The sequence below is a fragment of the Mesoplodon mirus genome, assembly GCF_964341445.2.
Source record: "Mesoplodon mirus genome assembly, chromosome: 7".
In the NCBI taxonomy this organism is placed as follows: Eukaryota; Metazoa; Chordata; class Mammalia; order Artiodactyla; family Ziphiidae; genus Mesoplodon; species Mesoplodon mirus.
In genome coordinates this window covers 68,716,000-68,740,257 of record NC_138983.1, presented here as the reverse complement: position 1 = coordinate 68,740,257, position 24,258 = coordinate 68,716,000, and the positions used below count along the sequence as shown (strand labels likewise).

At 37.9% G+C, this 24,258-nt stretch overlaps 1 protein-coding gene across 3 annotated transcripts in view; it reads left to right on the top strand.

The window, feature by feature from the left end:
- SOX6 (SRY-box transcription factor 6) overlaps positions 1-24,258 on the top strand; it is a 636,354-nt gene that overhangs the window by 576,408 nt on the left and 35,688 nt on the right. For all 3 annotated transcript variants that reach the window (XM_082628665.1, XM_082628667.1, XM_082628666.1), the window contains one exon: positions 22,889-22,997. In XM_082628665.1, the coding sequence (XP_082484791.1) occupies positions 22,889-22,997 (109 nt within the window). The remainder of the gene's footprint in view (positions 1-22,888; positions 22,998-24,258) is intronic.

Below are 24,258 nucleotides of genomic sequence, written 5' to 3'. Positions count from 1 at the left end.
CTAAATTTTCACAAAGCTCCTTGAGACAATACAAACTGCCTCCTAAGTCTAACAAAGAATCTGTCTAGATTCTCATTTTTAGACTCCTCAGAGAGACATAAGCTACCACTTGAAAACACACTGTATTATTTTATTATCTCCTTGCCTTTGGGGAACTGGATCCACCTGCATTTCCCTGAGCTGTGAGGAGGGTGCTTTGCTTAAACCATGGGAACTTTCTCCAGACTTGGGCTTCCCACTTCATAGATGTTGGCTTTGTACATCCTGAAGGTTTTCCTCAGGGAACTTTGCCTTGGGAGTTAGGGATCTAATGTCTGCTCTGTCCTTGGATTTCTGGGGACCTTAGAAAGATCCCTTAGTCTATTTCCACTCTTATGTAATACTTATCATCACAATAAGTTGATCATATTTTCTTTCTCTGGTCCAACAATGATAAATCTTTTCCCCTCAGAGATATGAAGTTATGAATTTTTTCACTTTTATAGAAGTGTAGTAAAAACTAGTATATTCAGCATTCTCTCAACAGAAACACTATTAGCCAGCAGTTCTTCAGTCTATCACACTATTAGATAATTGAATCGGAGCCAGAAGAGCCCTTAGAGATCATTTAGTATAGCCCTGCATTTTTTTTTTTTTTTCGGTACGCGGGCCTCTCACCATTGTGGCCTCTCCCGTTGCGGAGCACAGGCTCCAGACGCGCAGGCTCCAGACGTGCAGGCTCAGTGGCCATGGCTCACGGACCCAGCCGCTCCACGGCATGTGGGATCTTCCCGGACCGGGGCACGAACCCGTGTCCCCTGCATCGGCAGGCGGACACTCAACCACTGCGTGACAAGGGAAACCCATAGCCCTGCATTTTATAGACGAGGAAACTGCAGCGGAAAGAAGTGAAGTGATTTGCCCAATCCAATAACAAGGCATGAGTGAGACCATGACCAGACCCCATGTCCCCGGCACTCAGTCCTTTGTGCTTTCCAGTTTCTGGGGTGAGGTTTAGGTGCTCCTAAGATGTTTATGGCGGTGACTCTGAAGCATCATAAAAAGTGCTGGGCTTCCCTGGTGGCGCAGTGGTTGAGAGTCCGCCTGCCGATGCAGGGGACACGGGTTTGTGCCCCGGTCCGGGAAGATCCCACATGCCACGGAGCGGCTGGGCCCATGAGCCATGGCCGCTGGGCCTGCGCGTCCGGAGCTTGCGCTCCGCAACGGGAGAGGCCACAACAGTGAGAGGCCCGTGTACCACAAAAAAAAAAAAAAAAAAAAAAAAAAAAGTGCTAAATTCAGTCTTAGTGCTGCTTATATTGTTACATTATAATTCTTGCCAATACTGGTGTCAAGTGTGACATTAAGTTACGTGTGATAACTTGACTAATCAGAATATTTGGTTAAATGGGACATTTCATTTTTCAGGCATGTGTGGCATACAGTAGGCACTCATAATATTAGCTGATTTAGGTTGATGCCAGTAACAGAATTTTCTGTGCTTATATTTGATGTGGAAGTTTAGTTCCTTATAGCTCAAAATTTTTTAAAGACTCACTTAAGCCTTTGTAGCAGTAGATACAGTGGATGAGGTGGATGACACTTTTACTCTTTCTTTTCCTAAGAGCTTTCTTTGCTGGTTGCAGTTTTAGGAACGTGATAATAATAACAACCACTAAAATGTCAGTCTTTTTAATTGTTTGAAAAACATTTTTTCCACACTCATTATCACACTTAATCCCAACATCCATCATCAGAGCTAGAATTTTTATCATTCCTCTCACAGATGAAGATGAGGTTCAGAGCTCAAATCATTTGCTTACGTTTATGCAGGAAGTGTCAAAGTTGAGGCTCTTCAAAGTCCCTGATTTCAAATTTCACATTCTTCCACAATAGCAGACAAACTTCACCTTCCTCTGCAATACCAGTCTCTGCCCATGTGTTCTGGTGAGTCTTGAATACAAGCTCAGAGACCACATGTTAGCTATGGTTGTACATGAGTGTGTGTGTGTATGTGTGTGAGTGTGCTGCATCTCTGTGAGTGCCTGTGTGTGTCTTTCTCATTGTGAGTATAAATCTGTGTGTGGGTCTGCTTATCTATCTGTGTGAGTCTCTGATCCCTGTGCATAACTTTCTATCTCTGAGTCTGACTGTGTGTGTGCCTGCTACCTGTGTGTGTGCACATGTGTGTGTACATGTGTGTCTGTCCTTGAGTCTGTCTCTGTCTGTGGGAGGAGCAGCTGTCTGCTGTGTGTCTGTCTGTCTGACTGTGTGCGTCTCTGAGTGCCTGTGTATTTGTCAGTATCTCTGTGTTTGTGGGTCTGTCTGAATGTGTGTCTGTCTGTCTGGGTTTGTGTGTCTGCAAGTATATCTGTGTGTCTATGTCTGTGTCTTTCTCTGAATCTATGTTTGTATTTCTGTGTCTGTTGACCTTGGTGTGTACATGTCTGTATATCAGTGTTTGTGTGCCTGCTTGTGTAAGTCTCTGCATATGTGTTCTAGTCTTTTTTCTTTATGGAGTTAGGTATTGATATACTTGATTATTCTCATTGTCAGCTTGTAGGTATAGGGCTGGGTATGGAGAATATATATGAAAACTCTGCACATAGATGTACTTTATGCATTCTTTCCATCACTGTTTCCCTCTCAGCATTGTCTTAAATCTGGTTGTCAAAATGTGCCATTGGGAGCACTCTGGCAGAAGTTCACTTTTAGCTCAGATCCAGTTTGCCATCTTTGACATTTGCAACTAAGATTAGAATTTCCCAAAGTGCTGTCTTCCCACTATGGATGGAAATGCTTGCTTTATTTTTGGTGCAACCCTGATTTACACTTTATATCTTTTTAGAAATAACTTCAACAGTATTGGTCCTGAAATAACATGAAGGGTGTCTTGTACAATGCAGTGCCCAGTAGCTTTAGTTCCCTATACTCTCTAGGCTGCAAGAGTCCCCTGTAGTTTTCAATGAAGAAGATCACTCTACCATTGTCTTCTTCCCATGCTGAGGATCAATGTAAATTTTATGAAAAGAGAAACCATAAATTTGGGATCTTTTTGTTTATGTTGATATTAAAATACTAATATTAAAATTAATGTCAATTTTTCCATCTGTAAAATGGGGACAAGAAAGCAAGCATCTTCTCTAAAGAATTACTTTAGTGAACTCATATGAAAAATCACATCAGCTTATCAAGAACTTTCTATTCCTTTAAGAAGGTGAATTCTCCAATTTTAACAACATTCATAAAAGGGAGGTTGGCAACAAGTTTAATTTTTCTTATTCTAGACCATTAGTTTGATTGTTGTAAAATGATTTCCCCAGGTCTAGGCAGAACACTGGTAATGGAAGAAGGAACAGGGCTCTTTGAAATCAGTCATATCCAGGTCCAAAACTCAGCTTCACAGACTAATTGGTGATCTTCTCACTTCAAAACCACGTGTATAACTAGCTGGGTCATCTGGGGCCTGTTACTTTTCTGTGCCTTTGTGTACTCCCTTGGAAGGTGGAAGTGATGAATATACCATATAAGACTGTGGAAAAGATAAAATAGGAGACTGTACCTGAAGTAAGGTCGATGCAGACACATGTTATTCTGGCTCCCCTATTGTTGTTTGCAACCATGTGAGAGAACAGGACATTAGGTCGAAGTGCTCACCATCAGATGTGTGTGGCTTATGGTAGATGCTTGGGATTCAGAGAAATATTGACTAGTCCCTTTCTGTCTTGAAAGAAAAATACAATCTGATTTGGGATATAGGACAGATGCATAAAAGGAAACCTGACAAGGTGGAATCCAAAGTGACAAATGAGTGAAAGGAGCTACAAGGGTAATTAAGCTCATGAAAATCAAAGAGACCCTGCCAATCACTGACTGAGGTGGAAGAGAGATTCTGTGGAGCAGGAGAGACTCGAAACGCCTAAAGAAAGGACAGGAAGGGCAGAGCGTGCAGAGAGGAGTGAGCAACACATGGGGTCCTAGCATGAGTCTGGATGGGGCATGGGCCTCCTCATAAGGAGAACATCGGCTGGTGGACAGTTCATTCAGGAGAGGCGCGGGCTCTGGGTTAGAGAGGGGGCAGGGTGCAGATGCTAGAAGCCTTGAATGCCTGGCTAAGAAATGTAGCCCAGAGTGTGTGTGTGTGTGTGTGTGTGTGTGTGTGTGTGTGAGTGAGTGTGTGTGTGTCTGCGTATGAGAGACAGGGTGGATAGAGGATGAATACTAATGATGGTAGTGGTGGCTGAGGTAAATTGAGTATATTTCTCTGTATAAATAAGCTTTCAGAAAGTTGACCTGTTTGTTACATAAGAACCATAGCAGCAAATGCTACGTGGTTCTCTTCTCAGTGGGAGAAACTTCAGGGTGGTATAGGATTGTAAACCCAAATTAAAACTTGAAATAATTATCATTAACTTATAGGCATTTATAGATGATAAATATTTTTATATAAAAAATTCTCATCTATGAGATAGAGATTATTGTCATCCTCCATTGCAGATTAAAAAACAAAAATCAAAACCACTGAGAATCATGAAGGTAACTTCAGGTTCAAATACCAGCTCTTCTCTATATAAATTCTATACTTCCCACCATACCTCACTGTGAGGTCACTATTGGTAACTTGAAGGAAGAGTCCATGCCTTACTCTTCGTTGTCTCCCTACCACTGAGCCTAAAATGCTCAATCATTATTCATTGATTGCTTGCTTGTGGCTAGAGACCAGACTTTGGGAGAAATAGTTACTTTTATGGGGATAAAAATTTGCTTTCATCTGAGTCTGTCTACGCTTCTGTGTATATGGTCTTCCTCAGATGGGGAAATTCACACGTTAGGAGAGTTGCTTCTTACTAGACTGTAGTTAGAAGAATTTTGAAGTCTTTTTTTTCTGTTCCAGTTACTCTACCTCATTGCTGCTTCTCTTCTGTCTTCTGTTTTGGAGGTTGTTGATCAGTTTCCCACAGTCTGTACTTCTCTGTCTCTGCCTCCTTATATGTATGAGAGTGTATTTCTTTCCTTTCCTTTCTCTTTCCCTAACCTCCTTCTTTCCCTGTCTCCCCATCTCTCTCCACTGCTGATTCCCTCCCTCTTCTTCCTCCTTTTCCTTCCCTCCTTCCCTTCCTTCTTCCCTCTTTCACATCTCATCTTCCACTCTTACCGCAGTCTTGCGGCCTACTGCAGTTAAGGTGCAGTCTCTGATGACCAATGAGGATTTTTCTCCAAGCTCTTATAGTTACAGGGCAGCTGCTATCTCTGCATTCTTCTGTGGCAGGGCTCTGGTGTGTAATACCTGTATCTCCCTAGGCTACTCTGGTGTAACAGGAGTTCCTGAGTGTTCATCTTCAACGATAGGGCCTCTAAGACTCTGCCTAAGAATTGACCATACATGAAGAAGGTATCATAGCCTAGGGGGACTGAGAGATAACCAGTACAAATTTATTCAGAATCTAATGCTGATTTTATTTATTAAAATGGCAATGCAGTAAAGTCTTAGACCTAAATAGCTCCAGAAAGTTAAATTTATAAAATAATTACTGACTTACAAGGCTTTAGAAGGCAGCATGGATCCTGATCTTGGTTTCATGACCTGTACCTAAAACTGGGTCATCTCATAAGTTAAGCTGTTCAAAAGAGTAGAAGATATTCAGGTTGGGTTTTAAATCTGAACACCTGTCTTTTAGGCCTACCTCTGACTCTCATTATCTGTGTGGTCTCCAGAAAGTCTCTAATGTTACTGAGCCTCAGTATATTCTGTAAAATTAGGATGATCATACCTTACAAATGCGATAAGTGTGTAAAAAGACTCTACAATTTATAAGACCCTGGTGGTCACCAAGGCAGAATATGGGCCATATTTATTGCGTGAAGAGCAGGGTAACTGAGTCAGTGATTTCCACTTTGAACGGAAGTTTTAAGCTGTTTGCCTTCTGCCTCCTGTTTTGTTGGAATGGCTTAGACTCAAAGCTGCCTTAGGCTGATAGCATAAATAAGTAGCATGTCATCACTGTTATTCCATAAATAAAACAATTTTTTGTTTATCATCTTTGTGGGTGGTGGTGGGAAGGAGAGGATGTAGAAAGGAAATGAAGTCTATTTGAAGTAAATCAGGTCTGTTGTACCAAAGATCTCTGGAGTTTATAGGAAGCATTTATTTTTTCTGAAAGAATTAGCTGAGAAATAAGAAGTAGCTAAGTGTAGATGAGTTTACTGACCAGCACAATACAGCAAGATCACGATGCTGCATGAACCAATGAATTTCACCTATCTTTGTACAAACTGGTTTTCCAGAATCATTTCTATAAACATATAATTTTAAAAGGTAACTTAATGAGATAAAAATTATCTAGAGGTGATGTTTGAGGGAATATTTAATATTTATTTATCTTCATGTGGAAACTATACTAAAGAATGAAGTGTGCAGTCAAATCGATTTATCAAAAGGAAAAGTATATGCTTGTTTAAAACAATGGATAATGAATTTTAAAACAACTTAAAGTACAAAGGATGAGTGCTGGAAACATATTAGCTGATCTTCAAGGGAAAACTAATATTTCAAACCAAACAGTGCCTAAATAGATAATATTTATGTTAAGACTTGTTTGTTTTGTCTGAGAAATCTAATAATCTGGCTCTTCATATCATATTACCGAAAAGAGAATACAACCCACAACTTGAGCCCTTATATAAATTATAAATTTTAATATGTGAGTCCTGATGTAGGCAAGAAGGCTGGCCAGCCCTATCAGCAATTTTTTCTTCTTTTTTTTTTTTTTTTGCTATTCTTTTGGTCACTTCAGGTATGGAAAACTAAAATTTTAATCATAAATGTGAATATATTTTACTTAATCAGTTAGAAGAAGATTTAGTCATTTTTTAGGTTGTGCTCTCCTTTGTGTCAATATGCAGTAGAGTTTTAAATAAGAGCTATAATCTTAGAACTTTGTACCTTGTATACTTGTTAAACTCATGATCTTCTTTTCTTATTATTAATTGGTCTGAAAGTACCATTTAAAATTCTACAGAGATTTAAAAACTCTGCTAAATATAATGTTCACATGGGAAGTTATTTGTTCTATGAATAACTGTTTTGTTTTTTTTTTCCCTGAGACTGTGCAAATCCATTGTAGTTAACTCTCATTAGACAATCTTTGGGATTGAGTGAACAATCTCTCTGCCTTGTATCCTGCTCTGGTTGATTTTCTAGGTTTGTCCTTGTCTAAGCAGGTGATGGAAAGGAACAGGGAGAGCAGCTACCGCAGCATTAGGAATAAATGTGTGCTTGTTTATTGATGGTTCAGTAAGAGAGCCCTGGGAGGTGGTGTCACTTTCATTTCATTTAAAAAAAATTTAACTGTGGTCTAAGCACCATCCCTCATTCTACCGGAAAGACTGTCTACTTATATTGAAGCTCTTGCTTTTAGACCAGGAAATCAGTAAATATCTTACTATTAAATCCCCAAACTTGAATTATAAGACTGAATTCTAATTTATTCACTAAATCATAAATTCAGCTCCAATGCTATAATTATCTTGATATTTAATTGTTGAAACAAAAAGCCAAAGATCGATTTCTGAGTTTTTGAGAAATAAAGTTGGTGCAGTCTTTACCGTCACTATTATGATCTATAATACACTGTATTTCAAAGTCTAATTTCTGAATGTGGAGATGACAGTGCTTTTTTTTCTTTCTAACATAATAACAGCAAATGAAAAGTGCTACCCAAAATATACTTTAAATGTAAAATATTTTAAGTTTGTGGCAATTAAGGTCAGCTGTGAAGAGCAGCTTTTTCTTTTTTTTTTTTTTTGCTGTTTATGGACACAGTGGAAGGAATAATAAGCCCCTGCCCCCGTCCTCCCTGTTTGCCAGCTCACTGATGACAAAGGGCGGATATGTGGCGAGCACATACCTCATTTACATCACATGCATAATGTACTTTATCTGGGATATTAGCTTCTCGGAGTTGGCAGTGTTACCTAACACACACCGTGATCAGCACAATTTTTGAGGCTGCAATAGTCAGAGGAATGCAGCAGTGATGTGGGAACAAGAGGAAATAACATGGCATTATGATGTATCCATCATTGTTCTGTTGTCATCCTTCCTAACCAGTTTGCTGTCCTTCGGAGCCTCACAAAAGGTCATGAATTTAATAGAGTAAAACATGGAACTGGGTGCAAGAGTGATACATCTATTTCCAAGCTCCACATTCAGAGAAAAAGGGAAAATATTGATTACACAGAGGACAAACTGCCCTGAAAGCTTTGTGGGTCTATGCATATGCTTATGTAATCTTCAAACAAGATGTGCAGTTTTTTACAAATGTGTCTGGCCTCACTTCATCTCAAGTAAGCATTTAGATACAAAAAAGTCAGATATAGGAAATTAACTAAAATTTCAAAAATCTGCAAAACATAAGTTTCTAATAAAATATTGTCTGTTATATTAATAGCATGCTATTTACAGAATTTATTCTTAGCATATTAACCTCTTCATGGTTTTCACACATTTAATAAAAGATAATAATCTCCTAGCAGTTTTCACTCATTTGTTCAAGACTTTAGCAGGAGTTCCATCCTGCAAGTATTTTACAAAGCAGTTTGCGTGTTCCTGTTCTATAACCGTTTGCAGTATTCCCAAATAACTCTTACACACGAGTTCAATAAATAATTGGAAGCCCAGATGTTTGAAACAGATATAGCAGATACACTGTAGCTGTATTGAAAATACAACTACTTTCCCTTTGTCCTCTCATCAACTTCACAGCATTGCACCCTGCCATTTTCAGTTCTCTTCTAATTAAACCTAGATGAGCATTTGGCATGTACGTGTTCTCACACGTGCCCTTCTCAAACGCAGCGTGTGGAGGCATCCTGTGTTTTCGTTTCTGACTTTAGACTTTCTGAGGAGGAATTTTACTTCTTCAGACTGAACTGTAGCATTCTTTGTCCCTTCAGTCCTCCTCCTGATAAGAGACTTGAATTACCGCTTCCCATAGCAAGTAACTAGAAATCTGTGTACGCTCCCTTCTTAGATTGAGCCTCACTCATTTCTGTGTCCCTCTCTAGCAGCGCTTAACTAAAGCAGGCTCCTGTCCTGTGTTTGATAGATAACTAAAAAATATTAGGTATCAGTAAAAACTAAGTGTGTTCTTGAACTTGGTTTTAAAATATAACTCTCTAATTTTCAGGTACTGAAAAAAACATGAGGAAAATTCTAATTTCATTTACAACAGCTTTAGGTTATTAAATTTTTGCTGCTATCTCTCTCCGTATGCAGCTTTTCCTTGTATAGTTAAAAATGATTCTTTCTAACTTACATGTCTTGGTTTCTTCCTCTTTGAAATATTTACACCAATTCCTGAAAAATGCTGTGATATTATCAGAGAAAAGTTGTTTGATTTCTTTTTAAGCGATAGAAGAGTATTATGGCTACATTTGGGAATTTTTAATTTGTATCTTATTTAGTCTGGTGTGCAGTGTGACACGAGTTAATTGTATGTTATTTTGTGGTAACTACATGTTAACTCTGTTGGAAGTAATGGTAATTATACTGTAATTGATATCAGTTCTCCCACATCTTTGGAAAACCATACAATTAACACATATCGCCACAGTTGGACACTATCTTTTGTCCTTTGTAATGTTGCCATGTTGGAGTACTATTTTGAATAGGGTCCTAAATATTTTCTTCTTCTTTTAAACTCATTTGAAAAATTCCAATTTTAAGATATTTTAATTTTCATGAAATGAAACATAGTTTCTAAATTTTAATTTTACGTAATCATGAAGAAAGCTGCTTTCACAAATAATCAGACATAGTCTTGGGTTATTTTTAGTTTTATTCTTTATTTGAAACGTCATTTGTGACTTCACATGACTTTATTAGTACTTTCTATTTCCTAGAGGAGGATAACAATAGAATATGCAAAATCCTGACATCAAGAAGTTACTTTTTTCTGAAGAGAGGCCCTCTTCTTACTAGCAATCTTTACGTTACTTTGCATTCAGACAAAAATGGATGTATCTGTGCTAGTGCCACCATAAGGAATATCAAACTAGGAACATATTTGCACCAAATTTAGATAAAACGTTTTCCCTTGATTTTACTTGCCTCTTTCCTTTGCCTTTCCCTTGCTTTGGGTCCCTTTCCTTCTATCACTTTTGCCTAAGTTGGAGATGGAATTTCAGAAGTAGCAAATAAATGCTTTCTGGCTAAGTGTGAGCATGGTTTGGTAGGCTTGTTTGACAAATGAATTATCTTTGAGTGATTTTTGTTGAGAATATGAATAATTGCTCACAATTTTTTATGACATGGCAAAGTGACTTTACTAATGTGTGCTGCAGTGTGGGTCTCAGGAGTAAAAAAGTTGAGTATCGTAGAATTGTAAGATTTCAGAGCTGGAAGAAATCATAGAGATAAGTTGGTTCAGCTCCCTCATTTTACAGGTGGAGTAATCAGGAACTAGCATTGTTTGTAAAGAGCACATGTGATGCAGAATAGTTCAGTGGAAGGAGCAGGAGACTGGGAGTCTGCAGGCTAAGTGCTGTGAGGCTAAGTGGTGTGTCCTGGATCTGTTACCAGTCAGCTGAGGGATTTGGGCTAGGCATCCTAACCTCCTTGGTCTGTACTCTCTGAGTGAAGAGGCCTTTACGTTTCCTTCCAGCACTAAAGCCTTCTCATGCCCCCTATTTTTCTTCTTAAGATATGTGTTATTTTCGTAGAACACGTATTTAATTATAGGAAAATCTCTTAGGATGTGATATATTTATATATCTCACAAGTTAAAACAAATACATGGTGGTAATACCTTACATTTTTTCCATTTTTTGTGTTTATGTTTCTGAGGAAAAACTCTTCAAATTTATCAGTTTGCAAGCTAAAATTGAAATAGAAGGTATATTTTTGAAGAAAATATTCATTCTTGGTTTAGATAGCTTTGAATAACTTGAATAAACTGCACTTGTGTCTCCACAAACAATATTAAAAGTATAGATTGTAAATTAAGTAGGTATCTGAAATCAAGTACCTAGATTTGAACAAACAGAATTCCCAAGAATTTTTTGGACAAAGACATTTGCTTAGCTGGTCATTAATTTTATTGTGATACTCTTTGCTCATGTGATAAATGTTAGAATAATAAAGTCTTGCTGGTGGTTTAAGTGGAGATAAAATTCTCCAGTTTTTAAGTCATGTATTCAGTTTTAATAGGAGTTTGTATAATTTTACAATGGAGCTTTTTGTGACCTTGTTACTGAAACAAATAGTTAATCAGAGAATATTCAGGAACAAATATGTATCATGCCTCTGTATAGGAATAAAAAGTTGGAAACCACATATAAGTAGGAGTTGGGCTGCCACACAACTGGATTTGCTTAAATCTGAACACTTTATAACTCTACTTGGGAGTTGCAAACTTATAAATAACCTTGCAATTGGTTAAAACTGTATTAGAACCATATGAATGAGACAGAAAGCATTTGCACTATAATCCTGATGAAACTAATTTAACTCAGTGGCTCCCAAGCCTAAAAGGGTCTCATATCTTAAGAGTTAATGCTACTTTATCATTTATCGTCTGATGATCAGTGACAAGAGTCTAAGTGTATGTTACAGGAGATATACAGGATACTGTCCTTGCCAGGGGTGTGGAGAGAGAACTTGCTTAGCTTGGTGTACTCTTCAAATCCTGAGGGGAACTTGTCATACATCATTTGTGAATGTTTTTGAAAGCTCCATAAAACATATCCACAAGAAGTTCTGCAGACGCTAGTCCATTTCAGGAGGCATGTGCTGCATGCTTCTTCTGTGCTTATAGGATACAGTCCTAGCTGGAGGTAGAGAGGATCAAGAGCCACTTTCCCTCCCCCAAGGAACTTGTGGTCCAGTGGCATGTATCAGCCTCCTGAGAGGTGATCTGAACAGCTGTGTCAGTCTTTATTGATTCTATGTCTTGCCTCAAGTATGAGTTTCTGGAATTTTGAAAACTTTTGCCTAGCCCTTACAAGTCTTTCCTCCCTTTAAGGGAGAACTTCCTCTTTTGAAGAATCCTAGCTAGCTAGCTAGCTAGCTATAGTTATTAATAGATAGAATCACTATTAGATACTAATGGCAAACGCTTCTAGAGTATTGTTTCTGAGGCTAGTAGGACCTCATGTCTAAAATTTGTTTCCTTATTACTTGATATTTTTTGGCCAGTGACAAGAGCCTTTTATAACACAAGAAGCAGAAGTTGCCACTGTATTAGTTTGCTAGGGCTGCCATAACAAAATACCACAGACAGTGTGGCTTAAACCACAGATATTTTTTTCTCACAATCCTGGAGTTTAAGAGTCCAAGATCAAGGTGTTGCTCCTGAGGTCTCTCTCCTTTGCTTGCAGATGGTCACCTTCTCACTGTGTCCTCACATGGTCTTCCCTCTGTGAGCACACAACTCTGATGTCTCTCTCTATGTCCTAATCTACACCTTTTATAAAGACACTAGTCAGATTGGATTAGGGCCCACCCTGATGGCCTCATTTTCTTTTATTTTTGTTTAATACAGGTTTATTCATTTTTCCTGTGGGTTTGAACTCAGAATTGAAAATGTTGAACTATATTGTAGACAATTTTTAAAGGTCACTTTCAAAAGTACCACTGTGAGGGTTATAATGGAAAGATCACCAATATATACCTATGGGATGAGTTAAAAAAAAAAAAAGCTATCCTAATCCAAAGTTTTTCAGCCTTAGCTCTATTGACAGTTTATTTTTAAAATTTTTATTGGCTTATAGTTGCTTTACAATGTTGTGTTAGTTTCTGCTGTACAGCAAAGTGAATCAGTTATACGTACATATATCCACTCTTTTTTAGATTTCCTTCCCATTTAGGTCACCACAGAGCATTGAGTAGAGTTCCCTGTTCTATACAGTAGGTTCTCATTAGTTATCTATTTTATACATAGTAGTGTATATATGTCAATCCCAATCTCCCCATTCATCCCAATCCCCCCTTCCCCCCTTGGTAACCATAAGTTTGTTCTCTATATCTGTGACTCTATTTCTGCTTTGCAAATAAGTTCATCTGTACCATTTTTCTAGGTTCCACATATAAGCGATATTATGCAATGTTTGTTTTTCTCTTTCTGACTTACTTCACTCTGTATGACAATCTCTAGGTCCACCCACATCTCTGCAAATGGCACTGTTTCATTCCTTTTTATTGCTGAATAATATTCCATTGTATATATGTACCACATCTTCTTTATCCATTCCTCTGTTGATGGACATTTAGGTTGCTATACATAGAAAATCCTAAAGATGCTACCAGAAAACTACTAGAGTTCATCAATGAATTTGGTAAAGTTGCAGGATACAAAATTAATACACAGAAATCTCTTGCATTCCTATACACTAACAATGAAAGGTCAGAGAGATTAAGGAAACAATCCCATTTACCATCACATCAAAAAGAATAAAATACCTAGGAATAAACCTACATAAGGAGGCAAAAGACCTGTACTCAGAAAACTATAAGATACTGATGAAAGAAATCAAAGATGATACAAACAGATGGAGAGATATACCATGTTCTTGGATTGGAAGAATCAATAGTGTGAAAATGACTATACTACCCAAAGCAATCTACAGATTCAGTGCAATCCCTATCAAATTACCGAGGGCATTTTTTCACAGAATTAGAACAAAAATTTTTACATTTTGTGTGGAAACACAAAAGACCCTGAATAGTGAAAGAAATCTTGAGAAAGAAGAACGGAGCTGGAGGAATCAGGCTCCCTGACTTCAGACTATACTACAAAGCTACAACAACCTCATTTAAATTTAACTACCTCTTTAAAGACCCTACCTTCAAACACAATCACATTCTGAGGTATGAGGGGTTAGGGCTTCAACACATGAATTTTAAGAGGACACAGTTCGGTGCTTAACAGCTATCTTTGCTTAGCTTGGTTATTCCCAGACTCTTGTGAAATTATTTTCTTTTGGATTACAGTACCTAAAGAACCCCCTTGATCAAATTCTTTATGTCTCTGTTCGTGTAGTTTCATCTGGATTATCTTCCCTAGAGCTATTCTTGTTTCCCTAGAGGAATTAAACTGAAATTAATATGATTTTGTTTAACAGTTTATTCTATTGTATTCTCATAAAGTATTGACATTATGAATTAATTCCAAGAATAAATTGCTAATGATGGAATCCTCAGCAATGTAAGAGTGTGTAAGAAGGATATTTGGAAATGGTTGTGGTTGACATTTTAGGACGTATTTTTGCAGAGCCCTTTTGAATAGTGATAGCTAGGCAGACTTCCTATATTTCAGCACTAAGCCAACCCTGACCAAGAAATTACTCTATTGTTCAACCAATCTACATATCTTCCTTTGTATTTATCTACCTTTTAATCATCTGTATCTCAGTGTTTTCAAAAAAGATCTGAAAATTAATTTAATTTTAAAGTAAAATTAAAATGAAAAAAGAGAAGGAAATAATGTTAACCACATTATAGGGATTTAGCAACCAAAGTACCTAGTATGTGCCAACATCATGAGAAGCACTGACGATACAGTTGTTAAGACATGGACACCATACCTTAGAGAGTAAGTTGGGGAGACATGTAAATAGATACATAAACCAATAATTTTAATGCATTTTTCTATAAACATGGTGTGGTAATGGAACAAAACAGGGGAGCTGGTGGAGGGCAGTCAACAAAGGATTTTGTCCAGAAGAAATGCTTTAATTAGGCCTAGAACGGACAAATTATAATGTCATCAGTAAAGGAAGCACATTCTAGAAGAGGGAATGGTGTATGCAAATATAGAAGGGCATAAAATATCATAGCTTGTTCAGAAAACTCCAAGAAATTCTATCTTCTTGGAATAGAGATAATAAACCAGAATGAGCAAGATGTAAAGCTGATGAGGAGAGAAGGAGCAAGATCCTATAAGGTTATACAAGCTGCACAGAGAAGTTTGGTTCTCCTCATGTGGATGATGGGGAGCATTTGAAGGCTTATAAGTAGAGGAAAACAAGATCCAGGTACTACATAATTACTAAGGCTAAGATTTAAATTTAGTTCTAAGATGCTTTGAAGCCAAGACAAAAAGGAAAGCATATTTGGTTATATAGTTGTGTTGTTGACACAGGTGAATGGATCAGGACACCATCTTCATTAGTGTTTAGCTTTGAAATATTTAGCAAGTGCTAAATAATATCTTTAACAGAAGTGGATATTTTATGAGCTGCTTTATTTTTGCAAAGCACTCACACATATAATCTCTTATTTAATCATCACAACCCTGCCGCATGAGCATTTTCTATTCCATTTTACAAATGAGGAAACAGTCTCAGAGAGATCACATAGTAATTAAGTTGTAGAGTTATTATTCTAAATTCACCTCAGCCAAAGCATCTATCTAAATTTTGGTTAAGTGACTTAAAATATAAAAAATCCTTTTTGAGCCTCACCTATTCTCTTGTAAAACTGACAGCAATAGTAATATTTATCCTTGTAGTATTGGTGTGAAAATTAAAGGGAAATACTCATTGGAAAGAGCCTTGCACATAGTATATGATCAGTAAATGACACCCTTTCCTACTTCTACTCCAATACATGTATTTGTGCTACAGAAGCAAACACAGTTGGAAAACTTAGGACTTAAATGATTCGAGTCCTAGCACAGTTTTGGTGTTAAGAGCATATTAAAAGGTAGACAAATTAATAGCTTTAGCTGACAAAATGGTATTTAACAATGAGGTTCATTACCTCATTTCTCACAGCCATAGTCTTTTTTATCGTGATGACTGACTCTGGGACCATCAAAATATCATTGTTAAAGTAAATCCCAGTGCCTCCAAAGTAACTCCTTCCATAAAAAGAATCACCTTTTTAAAAGTACTTGTGGTTACTTTCCGGTGTAAAGCTTACATTTTCGATCCTTCATTAAATTACTAAATTTATAATAAAGGATGTAAAATAAAGGCTAATAAAGTGATAGCTTGTTAAGTCAATAGAAAGTAAATAACGTGTGCTTAAGTAGTATTTCTTGAGAATCACATCATGGCAAGATATGTCCAGAGCCAGGAATTAGAGCAAGTCTTTCAGAGTAAGGTATAGACTCTCTCTCAACATTATACTTAGCATTGTCCTGTTTAAAAATAAACAAACAGACAAACAAAAAACTTTTTATTTTTAAATGTGTACTGCTTTTTAAGCCAAGCATTTGTGGTGGATATTGTCCTCTTTTGCCTGGGTTTTGCAAAGACTTTGCAAAGATGCAGGTGTTAAGCTGCAGAAATTCCAAGTCAGACTCAAAAACCTCTTTTTCATATTGTTACATAATTAAATTGTATTATTCTATTGTGTTCTTCTAAAATGGCTCACTTCCCTCGTTTTTTTTTTTTTTTGCGGTACGCGGGCCTCTCACTGTTGTGGCCTCTCCCGTTGTGGAGCACAGGCTCCGGACGCGCAGGCTCAGCGGCCATGGCTCATGGGCCCAGCTGCTCCGCAGCATGTGGGATCTTCCCGGACCGGGGCATGAACCCATGTCCCCTGCATCGGCAGGCGGACTCTCAACCACTGCGCCACCAGGGAAGCCCTCACTTCCCTCTTGTGCAAAATATTTATGGTATTTTTCCAGATCTCCTTGTTTTGATGATTATTGCCCAAAGAGACATCATCGATACAGTGTGAAGTGTTGAGTCTAAAATATTTTTCACAAACTTGAAATATTATAAAATTGGTAGTTCTTGTTCCTTTTGGACACACTTGTACAGGGTGTTTTGATTTATGTGGATTAATCAATTATGTGGGCTTGTAAAAACCTGAAAGTATTTATGGACACTAACAGTAAATGCTGCATAAGATATATAGAAAAGGTGCAAGACACAATCCCTGGCTTGAAAAATCTTTTGATGTTGTTAGGGGAGAGTTGGAGGTGCACATGAAGCAAAGCTCAATTCTTTAATAATAGTATGTAACTAGGGACTAATTATATAAGGAAAGTTAGGAATTTTTGCATATCAGAAAGTAGATCAGAGAGGTTATAGAGGTAATGGACAACTTGGACTTTTCAATATGAATAGAACTTGGCAAGGAAGAAGAGAGAAGGAAGCATCATTCTAGTGGGCATGGGGAAGAGGAAGCAGGCCTTATCATGGTATTATTATACCTGAGCAGAGGATGTATGATGGAAGAGTTGTAGGAAATTGAGTTTCAAAAGACATGTGGGGAATAGTGTATGAAGGACCTTGAAACTCCTCCAAGTAGAGGAGTTTGGATAAAATGCAATAGAAAATAGGAAACCATGGAAGGTTTTAAATCAGAGCTATGAAGTGGAACCCTGTGAGGAGTGAGAGCAAATGGGGGGGGATCAGTGTCAAGTTTCAGACAGACCAGAGAAGAGGTGCGGCAGTAATGTAGGAGTGCAGGTGTGAGGGCCTGCGCTGGGGTCGGTGATGAGGGAGGGCATGGAGGGGAAGGACCAGTGCAAGAGGCTCTGCAGAAGAAAAATCAGCAAGCCTGGAAGATCAAGTGGGCACAGAGGGGCAAGGAAAGCACTGAGACAAATAGTACCGACCAGTTGGTATTGATGTAAACAGAGGATGGGAAGGGGAGTTGTGTAAGGCGAAAGCTGCTTTTGCAGGGAAGTCTTTACTTTTGAGAAAGAGTTTTCCAGGATTGGAAAGACACTAAAGCTTGGAGCCGGGATGACAGGGCAAACCTTCTTTTGGGTAGTATTCAACAACTCAGACATAGCGGAAACTTTAAGGGTAGGTAGTATCTCAGAATATTGTGGTGGCCTTAGAGAATTTCTATTCATAATGCATATATTTGTTATTTCTCTTAGAAAACTGCTTCAGGAATACACAGAAACATGATTGGTAGCACTGTAGTATTAATTTTCCCTGCAAAATTCCTTATTATTACAAATTTGAATGGTTTTAAAAGTTCTTTAGTACTTAAATAAGTACATAACAGCAAAATTCTTATTTACTCAAAAAATATTCATACCAAAATCCCCATGTAGGAGATAGGTGGTTCTAAATTTGTGATTAAATGAGCATAGAATTTTCTATTTTCTATCTTCTGTATAGCAAATAGAAGTATGATATATATAATATGTATGTATTTGTAGAAAATATTATAAAATATTTATATAAAACATATATACTAATATTCTATGAACAGAATATTTGAGAGCTAGTGTAGAGTATACTAATTAAAATGGAACTTACATGTGAAAGTAACATGAGATTTTTTTTACCCATTCTAACTGGAATATAAGTAATGGCCTCTTAGGTGTGTGTTCTGAGGTTGCTATGGATGACCTCATATTCAGACGTTCTTTGGAAAAGACCTTTGAATACAGATTGGTAAAGTACCTCTCATTCAGACCACTGGAATAAAATGCATCACATCATTGTCCAGCCATGTCTGCCTGTCAAATGAAATATATTTGTTTGTAAGGCAACAAACAAAAAGCCTCTCCCAGCATGTACAATTTTCCACTTCAGTTTGTGGAAAAGAGGACCATGTTGAAATCATTTGAGGTGTGGTATATGTTGGTCAGTCTTGGAAATCCAGAGGGAGGGTGCCCAGTGCATCGTTACCTTTCACGTGTTGTTTTTCAGGAGATGGCTGTAATCAGTCATCTCACATATAGTTTGAAAAAGGCTTGTCTCACTGGCAAGCAAACTGTTATTTAAGTACACAATCCACTCTACTACTGAAACAGTTTTGCCAAACTTATCCAAGTATTCTCACATGCTTAAAGATGGTATAAATATCATTTATTGCTAGCAGTTTTCTTCAGACTATATGGAATGTCTTCCTGCTGCCTGCTCTAAGTGTCCCTGTTTACATTATGGCCTTTACTGCCTCTGTTTGATGGAGTGATCAGTAAAAATTTAATGACACTATAAAATAATAAAAGTGTCATTAATTTACCACGGATCTTGGATGCAGTGGTTGTAAAATTACATTAATAAACAGAATATTTTTTTACAACAAAAAGCATTGTTACGTGGGAATATATAAATAACACACAAATTTAAGAGCAATTTTACTGTTAGCACACACATTATTATGGAATAGCCAGTAAGTGTATAAAACATAGTATATAAAATTTTATTAAAATATACTGTGCACATCAAAAATTCAGCTTTTATCTAAGTGCAAAGAAAAACCATTATTATGTGCTTACTGTTTCATTGCTGTTCTTTCCCCATATCACAATTTTACATTTGTTGCCAGTAAGAGGGAGTTGATTTTTTTTACTAGATGAAAATAAACCTGTGTTTTTTCAGTTATCCCAAATTCATTCTCTCTCTCCACCGATGCAAAGACAGAAATGATCAATCATGCCATGGTAGGGAGGGAAAAGTTGCTAATTTAATGCAAAGTTAAAAATAATGCCTGAGGAGTTGAATGGTTTGTTCAGTGACACTGGAAATAAGGGATAATAATGCAGCAGTCTATCTGTCATCAGTGAGGCTGCCCCGTCATTGACTCTGATAATATGTGAAGATGATGAATGCTACCGTCTTGTGGCTTGTAACATTTAACATTCATCAGCTCTCACTAAAGGGGGCTTTATCATTTAAATATATTTATTTAATATGCAACATCTACCTCATACATCATAATTTCAAAGCACTTAGAGAGCCAACAGTCCTACAACACGGCAGAGCTGACTTTAATTTTTTTCAATAACTTTTATGTTGCCTGCATGTTTGTGACTGACAGTGCATAAGTAAGTGTCTGATCACATCACTGCATGTAAAACGCACATTTCACTGTCATCATGAAGACTGGGAAGTTTTCCTGCCTGGAGGGGTTGAGATTAAGATTAGCATTGAGGTGTTTTGTTTATATCTTCAAAGTATCTACTTGCAAGCTATGTAATTTGCGAGAGCTAGTTCAAGTGCATGGAAAACTTGTAGTTAAGAGCTTGCCACCCACTGTCTATGTTTTCCATATCGGGGCATACCCATTGGCACTTAATGGCCAGAAGCTGAGGGCCTCTTGGAACTAAAGTATCTTTGAAATTCTCTCTGTGCCTCTGTCCACATTCTGTATTTACTAGGCTCATGTTCAACCTCACTGGTAAAATCTTTGCTTAGCTCAGCTGCCCAGAGCTAACTTGTAGACATCAGACCCTCTTATCTTATGGTTATGTGGCTGGCAAATAAATATTCTGAGCTATTCTTTGAAGAAAAGAAGGAAATCTTCTGGGAGACTAGGTAGAAATTTATATGAAAGGGCATGGCTTTGCAGGGTCCTTCTTTAATCTCAAACGCAAGTGCTTAATATTACCAAATATAAAATGCAGCCCACTGCCCAAAACAATTTTTATCATTGATTTATTTTCTGCCTATTTAACAAGTGTTTCATGGGATATTCTTCCTCGACTTCTACTCTGTCAAAATATTGATATTTTATAAGGAAAGTATCTCTGCAGAATAATTTTTTTTTCAATGAAGTCAGAAAAATGTATGGCTTCAAAGACACTGTGAATGTGTTGTTGAATGTTCTGAATGTTTTTTGTTATGATTAAAAACAAGCTGATACTACTGAATTGTGAGTGCACTTCACTTTTTATAAAAGAAAAGATATTATCATCATGTAAGCTTTGTTGTCTTAGGATTTTACAAACCATGGCATGTAATTTTCCCTCTTCTCCTTCCTTGTCAAAATATTGATATTCTTTCTGGAACTTTATTTATTTTTTTTTACTGAGAATATTTTCCGGTAAAATCAAAGAGAATGAATGACTAGAAAGATACTTGAAATATGCATATTGATAGGTAGCACAGTCTGTTGATTTTCAGAGAAAGTTGTTTTTCCCCCCATGAAAATACAGATAAAGGTTGTTCTTCCAAGAAGATTGCAGGTGTCACATCAAAACTCCTTCTGCATTTAACATGGGGAAAGCATTCACATGCAAATATTTGAAATGCGAAACAATGTGATAAAACAAAGGTTGAATATTTTGCTTTCCCTGGTACTGCTTATTTTCACTTTAATTCTTTTTCTTTACATCATGACAACCAAAAGTGCTACTCAAAAATAGAAATTGGCTGATTAAAAACAGCTGTCCTCCCCCTACAATGTGTGAAACTCTCGTCTGGCTTGTGGTCGCTCTTTGTTGTGGCCTGCATGTGGGTTAATTTGTTCTTGTGCAGCGGCAGTGTCACATAAGAAGATATTGGGGAACCATACCTAATTTGCTTTTTATTTTCACTCTGTTTTTTATAAGTGTGGTGTTTCAGAGGTTTCCCCGCATACCGCTATTGTAACTAGTTAGTATTACCCAGTTGGGGAAATTCATGATTATAATTTTGTTGCAGTCTTTCATAGAAATGTTGCTAGATTAAAGCAAGGTTTATACTGTGTCTTCTTCCAACACAGATTTCAACATATTCCATGATGAAGGGGAACTGGAAGACTTCCTGCACAATTTGACTGATGGGAATTAATTATAGAAATATAATGATATTCAAAAATAATCATATTAGAAAATACAAACGTAGTGAGACTGTACAAATGAGACACAGCCTCTATCAAGTAATTGTATGTTTGCTCTTTAAGAATATTTCCAAGTTTCTAAACATCTTACAGAAGAGAACACTAAGAGTGTTTCCGTCTGATGCCGAACATGCCTAGTACAGAACTAGGTCATTGAACAATAGACTGAAGAGCAATCAGCGCTCTACTGCTGCATAATGCATTAAGTATAACATGCAGAAACCATTCCCAGAGCTGGAAGCTGCTATTTCATGTCTGTAAATTCAAGCTGACATGACATTTAATATTGTTTCATAGTAATGAACAACAAGGTTTCATTCATTCATAAGCACAACACAAAGCCAAGTTTGAGTCTGGAGAGTAGCAAGGAGGAGAGAAGGGGACACGTGCTGTGTTTCTGCAGACAGGAACACCATGTTAATTATGATCAATGAGCCCTCTGCTACTGATCCAGAGAGCTACAGGAGGAGAGTTCACTGTGATGTTTCAGACTCCTGATCCTAGAAGAGCAGGTTAACAATGAAAACATCTTGGTGTTTCCCTACTATAATGGCAAGAGTGTTTAACTTTCCTGACTCAAGGCCTGGCCAGGAGTAATGTTCTCCTTTTCACTTACCAGGAAGTTACAGTTCGAACTCCTCAACAAAATAGTAGTATCAGGGCTTCCCTGGTGGCGCAGTGGTTGAGAGTCCGCCTGCCGATGCAGGGGACACGGGTTCGTGCCCCAGTCCGGGAAGATCCCACATGCCGCGGAGTGGCTGGGCCCGTGAGTCATGGCCGCTGAGCTGGCGCGTCCGGAGTCTGTGCTCCGCAACAGAAGAGGCCACAACAGTGAGAGGCCCGCTTACTGCAAAAAAAAAAAAAAAAAAAAAAAAAAAAAAAAAGTAGTATCAAAGCCATCATCTAGTCTGCCTGCTTTGAAATATTTGTTTTTGAAATCTTCTTGCCTAAAATTCTGATTCGTATTTTTCCAGGAGTACCAATGCAAACTATGATCTCTACAAAGGAAAATTCCTCTCCCATTGAATAACAGTGTATTTTAATGGAAACTGCTCTTTCAAATTTTGCAGTTTTGGCTCACACCTTTCATTTGCATTCCTTTTAGAATACTGGAGCGAATCCAACAGAGAGATGTGCAGTACAGCCTTGGCAGGTTACCTGCCACAGATTTCCTTTCCTTATAGGTACTATGGTTTAGGTGCTGTCAACACTGTCAGTGCCATAAACAGGCTTTAGTGGAATCTTCCTGAAAAGTTTTCTGAGCTCAAGTTGGTCAGAAATGATGTTTGTAAATCCAAGTTTTGTCCATTAAGAAAGATAGAAACTGGAAGGAAAAAGTGGCTGCTTTGGAAGCTAGTATAAGTCTCTGATTATTCTTTCCTCTAGGAAAGAACACGCTTTGAAAATTTGGGGCCCCAGTTAACAGGAAAGTCAAGTGAAGATGGAAAGCTGGGCCCAGGTGTCATCGATCTTACTCGGCCAGAAGATGCAGAGGGTGAGTGGCTTTTCTGTTGTGCTGCTCTGTGTGTTTCTAGAGGTGTGCCTGAGGTAGAGGTAGGATCTTCATGGTCTTTCTTGGGAGTCACCAGATCAATTTTCTTGGCAAATCAGAAGAAATGTTAGGCTTCATTATATGTTATAGTCGAGGACTTTGAAATTCAGCTAGATTGTATGTTACTGAACACATAGCAATCCAAATACTTCAAGGTGCCATTTTAAAGTTTTAAAATAAAAGAACCCTCTACATTTCAATGAACAACAGAATTCTGTGTTTCATCCACCTCATGACATTCTTATTAAAAAAAAAAAAAGGACAAGCATACAAAGGAAGATTTTTTACCCCCAAATCAAGTGATTCCCAGGTGCAATCAAACCATTTTGGAAACTAAATTATAGTTTGAAGCAGATCTAGCATAAAATTAATAATTGCTTGGGCAAGGCCCAGCCTGTGTCTGGGTACTAACCGTTATAAAGTCTTTTGAAAGTCTGGATGGAAAAGACTAGCTTTACTCTCCATGTGTTTACCCACAGCACTATCAACGCCTGTCCGCTCCTCTTCCTTTCCTGTTTGTTTGTTTTAAATACACAAGCAGCAAAACAGCAGAAATTGCTCCCCAGAGGCTGGGTACAGTCTATGAGTTAAGTCAGCACCTTAGTAGTAGCGTTGCCTGGTTATTTACTGTGTCATCCCAGAGTAGGGACTGGTCTTCCCGTTAGCCGTTCCTGTGTCAGAATCCCTCCCACCAGTCAGGGAAGATTAATTTGTTCTCTTTAGAGTAACAGAATACTTCATCCATCTCAGGTCCCAGCTAAAGTCCTTTAGCTTGAGGGGAAAAATCTTACTTATTATCCCTTTTACTGGCAGGATTCCTTCCAGGACCCTAATCCCTTGAAAACACATGAAGACATTTCATAGCAGCATCTGAACTGAGCATGGCTTCTAGTGGTAGCTTGGGGCCATCCGAGGCAGTTCAGAAATCCCTGGCATGAGCGCTAAGAAATGGGTAGTATCAGACATTAGGAAGTACTTCAGAGAGTTTTCAGAAGGCAGGTTTTTCATGCCAGTGGGAGAGACTAATGTTTAATGATAGTCCTGGGGACAAGGTGTTAAAATAAACTCTGATTGGTATGTGCATGTGTGAGGGAAGTGGGGAAGGAAGGGAAGGGAAGGGAAGAGGAAAAGGAAGAGGGGGAGGGGCAGGAAAGGAGGAATAAAGAGGACTCAAAACCAGAAATATACTCACTGTCTTCCATGC